The sequence below is a fragment of the Centruroides sculpturatus genome, unplaced genomic scaffold, assembly GCF_000671375.1.
Source record: "Centruroides sculpturatus isolate CEXI.00-Female unplaced genomic scaffold, Cexi_2.0 scaffold123, whole genome shotgun sequence".
In the NCBI taxonomy this organism is placed as follows: Eukaryota; Metazoa; Arthropoda; class Arachnida; order Scorpiones; family Buthidae; genus Centruroides; species Centruroides sculpturatus.
The window spans coordinates 306,558-313,314 of record NW_019384538.1 but is presented as its reverse complement, the minus strand read 5'-3'; the positions used below and the strand labels follow the sequence as shown (position 1 = coordinate 313,314).

Sequence of the window (6,757 nt, the reverse complement as noted above, 5' to 3'; positions counted from 1 at the left end):
GGGGAGAGAGACAGGATTAAGGCTTACTCTGAAAAACTTGGCTTCTATTATACTATTTTAGATGCGGGTTTTTGCGTTTTTGATTGCATTTTAATAGGATACGTCAACAGAATGTACACTAAGAACGGATTTTTCGAAAAATTTTCCCCCACTGGGGAAGTGTTATATATAATAGATACATTTTGAGCCACAACAAGGCGTGGCGGGGTCTGCTAGTTTAAAATATATTTAAATTCGGTTCTGGATCCCATGAGTACTCTGATCAGAGATTGTTTATAAACCTATAAGCCGTGCAGCTCATAATTTAACCCTTTGTTTATGCTATCGGTCATTTTAGAACTTTAACAATCGTACGGTTTGGTCAACTTAACAATAGTGTTTTCACTTTTAACATGTGGATATTAAATTATAGTTTTCAACTATCTCTTGGAGCCTCACAGCCTATCTTTAGTTGCTGGTAGAGACTTGCCAAGCATCGCTTTTCCAAGTGTGCTATAAACTTCAGTTTTTACTTTCGTTATTTATATATTTAATCAATATGGCACTGATTGAGCAACGATTGAGTAGTAAGTATTTAAGTAGTAAGTATTTTTAGTATATTAATATTAATAGTAAGTATTAATTTAATTTAATAATATGATTATTTTAATTATTTATTACAGATGACCTTTATGAAGAAATTTATTGAAAATTGAAAATTCAAGACTGAATTAGTCATTAGATGTATGTCAGCTCAAATAGTATAACCAAAATGCTTCAGATTCTGTTAATGTGTTTCTGGACTGTTTTGATTTCGGCTACGGAAATGACACGGATGCGATGTGAGGAAATCAGCATCAAAATGTGCCGAGATTTACTATTCTGTTCAATTTAGTTTAATTATATCTAAAATAATCCAGTGTGTAATGTTTATTAACAAAATTTAAGAAATCCAGCTTGCCTTAACCGTATACTTTTTTTTATTAATAATAAAAACATCTAATTTTTAAAATAAAAATATATGAATACCTAACTTACTTTATTTTCTGTTAAGATTTTCAGCATATCTAATAGAGAGGTTGCGGCCGACGTTTTCAACACAGAAACGTGTACGTCAAACATTCAGTGCCGCCTTCCTGTGAGCCTAGAAGTTTGACAATGGCATTTGGAACATCAGTGGAATCATGCACGTTCCAAACGCCATTGTCAAACTTCTAGGCTCACAGGAAGGCGGCACTGAACGTCTGACGTACACATTTTTGCGTTGAAAACATAGGTCGCAACCTCTCTAATAATAAATTTGCACCTTTAACAGTTTGTACAAACTTCCTGCTCAGAAAATAATTTGTAAATTTGATTGCTTGGTCCTAAAATGAAACATACATTATATTATACATGTTTAAAGTAATTTAATTTGTACAAAATGTTTACATACATTAGAAATAGCTGGTGCTTTCTTAGCAGCCTCTGTAAGTCTGTATGCTCCACTTACTATAGCTGCAGTTATTGTTAAGCCTCCTTCAAACTAAAATAAATTGTTTATTAAAATTTAAAATTAACATAATGTAATTTATTTTCTTTATTACTTTAGTTAAAAAATTTTTAGTTATAAATTTACATTTTATTTTGAGTATGACTAGGTCTATTAAACTACTATATTGCATTTTATATCAATCATGCTCTGTTTTCGTTGTAATTCATGTATTTTTTCATTTTCCATGATGTTTCAACAATATTTAATTAACACGAAATGTAAACATATCAGTTTTATATTGTTAAATTTGACTTTTTAAAGCAATAAAACATAGACAAGTTCAATTTATTGCAAAATTAACTGTAATAAATTAAAGTGAACTGAATTTTTCTTATGAGAAACTAGCCCACAATGGGCTATATATCTGGCCTTAATTTTGTCTATTTTTGGAAGGTGACTCAAAAACAGCACTGGAGAATATCAAATGTGAGATGAGGAATGATTTCCCAACTCAAAATAAATATGAAAGTATCACAGAAGATTGGATTCAAATTTGAATTAACAGTGACCGTATAAAAATCTTACTAGGCTACTATTCTGCCATTTTAACTTCAATAAAATAAAATTATAAAGCCATTTATTCATTCATTATTTTATTGTACATATATAATATATATATATACAGACCAGACCCACTTTGGTGCATTACCAGTTGTACACAAAGAAATTACAATGCTCAAGTATAGATGTTGTACACATAACTCTAATGATGAAGAATTAAAAGAACATAAGAAATAAAATACATAAAATAGTTTAAAATTGTTTTCAACGAAAGTACATTCAGTATAGGTGGGGAAAATGTAAGGGTTTCGCTCAAAAATGTCTAATGCAAGATTCTCTTTATTAATTAATGGTTTTTGGAACGGAAGTAATTTTGACTAATGGCAGTCTCTTTTTTGGCAAACGTGATTTACTAAACCTGGAATTAGTTTGACATTCTCTTTAAAGTAGTTTACCTCATTCTTATGGTTTAAATCAACTGCAATTCCACCATTCCTAATTTTCCTTATTCGACGTATGCTTACGCCAAGCTTATTAGGTCTCACGTTATTAGTTAAAGTACATTTCATTTCATTTCATCAGAAGTGGCACTATTATTATCACTATATACTAATACAGTATATGCAGGTAGAGGTGGTTCGTCTATAGTTTTAGTTTGTTTTATTCCCTTTTGTAAGATATCTTTATGGCTAGGAATGCTAGGAACTTTTTTACTAGTTAGATTATCAAAAGATGTTTTCCTCTGATTTTGTACTGTTCATTGAATATCCATTAGGATTTTTGTAGTTTCATCAACGTGAGCATCTTTGAATTCCTTTAAATCATCTTTAGTAGCTAATCCTGAGAGTGTCTGTTCAATATAATCATATAGATCCCTTTTCTTAAAAGTAGTTTCCGCCAGTTCTACTACTCTGATGAATTGTGTCAGTACATACATTACCTGACATTCCACTCCCAATTTGGCATTCAGTTTATGCTTGGAATATTGTTTAATCTTATCGATAACGCCATAGGCAGTATCGTGAAATGTTTTGACCTTAGATTCCATACCAAACAAAATAATAGGTTTTAAAATTTTTAAAAAAAATTTTACATCTAAAATTTTATTTTAATTAACATAAAAGTATGTTCAATGTCTTCGTCTAATTCAGACGATTCCAAAAATATATAACATGACTAGTAAAATATTGATATTAACGGAGAAAATGTGACTTCCGGGAAAAGTTCTAGAAGTTTCCTATAGAAGAAATCGTTGACCGTTGCCATGACTACCGGTAATAAAACAGTAATTTTGAAATTCCAAAATTTTGTAGAACAGCGATAATTTAAAAACTATTAGAGATATTTGTATGAAATTTTTGGTAAAATTCACAATTGGCATCTTCTAAGAGATGCCCAAAAATCTTCCGAAAATAAAGAGCCGGAAGCGAGTTATAGCCCACCGAAATTTAACCGGAAGTGAGGGATAACTCCTTAACTACTGAGCCTAAAATCCTGAAATTTTAAACATGTACTCACGTTCTTAGTGTGATCAAATATCCGGGATAAGGGTTGATCGGTCAAGATGGTCCGAATAATCGAGCTGTAAAAATCGGGATTTTCAAAAACGTGTAAAATCGTGAAAAATTATCCAATCTTAACAAACTCGATATATTCTTGATCAGTAAGAAAAATGCTTTCCAAAAATGTATAACATCGCTAACAAATTATAAGAATTATAGCAAAAAACTTTGACAAACACAAGAGCAAAAATATTCCTTACCAATCTCTCAGGATTCAGCACCTTCCTAATTATAAAGCCAAATAAACTTCCAAATTATCAGGCTATAATGTGGCTATGTAATTATTTAGACTAAATAATTTGTCTAAAGGCACAGAACTGCAGTTATGTGCCATCTCGTTCCAAATTTAATAATTATAATAAATTATAGAAATTATAAAATTAAATTACTATGGATAGTTTCCACTTAGGTCATATTATGTCAAAATAATTGTAAAAAAATTATTTGCAAAACTTTTTATAAATTTAAATCAATGAGTGATCAAAATAACTACATAATTATTTTATTCAACATTCTTCACCATTATCATAATGAATTATATAATTATAAATCTGTATAATAATAAGAACCTTATTCACATTTATTAATGGGTTAGTTAATATGTTTAAAGTAAGAAAACCAATTATTATATTAATTTCTAACGGGGCCTGCCGGCCATCGACGACCTTAAAATTTACANAGACAAGTTCAATTTATTGCAAAATTAACTTTAATGAATTAAAGTGAACTGAATTTTTCTTATGAGAAACTAGCCCACAATGGGCTATATATCTGGCCTTAATTTTGTCTATTTTTGGAAGATGACTCAAAACAGCATTGGACAATATCAAATGTGAGATGAGGAATGATTTTCCAACTTAAAATAAATATAAAAGTATCACAGAAAATTGGATTCAAATTTGAATTAACAATGACCATAGAAAAATCTTACTAGGCTACTATTCTGCCATTTTAACTTCAATAAAATAAAATTATAAAGCCAAATAAACTTTGAAATTATCAGGCTATAATGTGGCTATGTAATTATTTAAAGACTAAATAATTTGTCTAAAGGTAGGCAGTTATGTGCCATCTCATGCTAACTTTAATAATTATAATAAATTAAATTATATAAAATATAAAATTAAATTAGTCACATTATAGCCTAAAAATTCATCAGTTCTTTTGGTTTTACTAAAATTTGGATTTGAGTTGATGTTCATACAAATAAAATTATTTCATTAGTTATGGATATTTGTTCACTAAACATACTGAAACATAAATTATATTTAATTCATACTTTTTTTTTAATTAATATACATACAGTCAGCCAGCCAATTAATGTTTGGAATGAATCATGCATATTTTACATATTTGAATGGCATTTAGAGAAATTTTATGAGTTCTACAAAAACCCAATGTACATAAGTTGTACATTTTTTACCAGTATTTATGCTACAGATAGTTTCCACTTACGTCATATTATGTCAAAATAATTATAAAAAAATTACTTGCAAAACTTTTTATAAATTTAAATCAATGAGTGATCAAAATAACTACATAATTATTTTATTCAACATTCTTCACCATTATCATAATGAATTATATAATTATAAATCTGTATAATAATAAGAACCTTATTCACATTTATTAATGGGTTAGTTAATATGTTTAAAGTAACAAAACTAACTGAAAGTTTACCATTAAGATCCAAACAATATAACAAATAAAAGTAACTTTGACAGCCAGATGGCTGAGTGATTNGTCATATTATGTCAAAATAATTGTAAAAAAATTATTTGCAAAACTTTTTATAAATTTAAATCAATGAGTGATCAAAATAACTACATAATTATTTTATTCAACATTCTTCACCATTATCATAATGAATTATATAATTATAAATCTGTATAATAATAAGAACCTTATTCACATTTATTAATGGGTTAGTTAATATGTTTAAAGTAAGAAAACCAATTATTATATTAATTTCTAACGGGGCCTGCCGGCCATCGACGACCTTAAAATTTACACAGTACGATACAAAGTTAGCTTCAAAAATTTCTGTAAGATTTCGAGGGGTTTCGCATCCCTAGAGAAATCTACACGAGCAAAAGCCAAAGAAACCGTACTTGTTCCGCTTCCAAAAGTCAGTTTTTAACACTTTTCGGTATACTGTCCATTTTCCATGCACCACTGGCTATGGCGAGCCCCACACTCCTTAATATAATTTCTAATACTCCACGAACGGTCGAGTAAACTATTCGAAGCTGGTATAATCGCATGGGCTAAAGTCTTACTGAGTCACGCGACTGGCCATCTCGCGCCACCCGATTTTGGGCTCCTTTGACTGTTTTGCTTCCAAAGATATGGTATACGGCTCTGATAAGATCCCAACAGTCTCGAATTGAGCCCGAATGGTATTTTAATTCGGACGAAAAACACAACAAAAACGAAACTCACCTTTAGAATTTTGGCGCCATACACGACGAACGAGACTGGACGACGGGTAAAAAGCGCCGGTTAACGGAAAACGCCAACTGTCGGCGTACGACTGCCCACACTCGGTAAAACGGAGAGATTTAAGTTAAAAACTGAAATTAAATCGTCTAACGGAAGTAGTCGCCACTCGTCTCCGACTACAAAATTCCACCAAGAACGAGTCGAGAAAACGACTTTCCCGCCACTTCGGTTTCTCGACAACTTGCATACTTCGGTTTCTCGACAACTACCCGAAGCTTAACATTTTTTTTTAAGGTTAGACTTTTTAAAACTTATGTTTTTATTGTTTTATGTTTTTATGTTTTTTAAAAATGTTTTTCTAAAGAACAGTTTCCTTCAATTAAAGTATAATTTTTTCTAAAGCATTATTATTTACATTTTCGTCACAAATACAGTAGATCGTCGTTTATCCGAATCAATTGGGGACTGGGGTGGTTCGGATAACTTATTTTTCGGATAACGAATCATGTACGAAAAAATATATTACTGTAATTTATCCCGTGTTGAAATTTTTCTCCGTTGCGTGTCGCCTTGCGTTGAATTTTCGTCGATGTTAAGCCTACGAAGACTATTATATCGTTAAAAATTATTTTTTTATTTTGTACAAACAAAATAAATATATTGAAAAATATAAAAACAATAAAAAATTATACTTCAGATGTTAATTTAGTATCAAAAACGTAAAATATTTGAGTAGCCC

The 6,757-nt window shown here is 30.1% G+C and overlaps 1 protein-coding gene across 1 annotated transcript in view; it reads right to left on the bottom strand.

The window, feature by feature from the left end:
* Positions 1-1,058, bottom strand: part of LOC111623323 (zinc finger X-chromosomal protein-like) — an 8,737-nt gene extending 7,679 nt beyond the window's left edge. The window contains exon 1 of the mRNA XM_023365858.1: positions 1,018-1,058. Within this exon, the coding sequence (XP_023221626.1) occupies positions 1,018-1,044 (27 nt within the window). The 5' untranslated portion in view covers positions 1,045-1,058. The remainder of the gene's footprint in view (positions 1-1,017) is intronic.
* Positions 1,059-6,757: the final 5,699 nt, after the last annotated feature.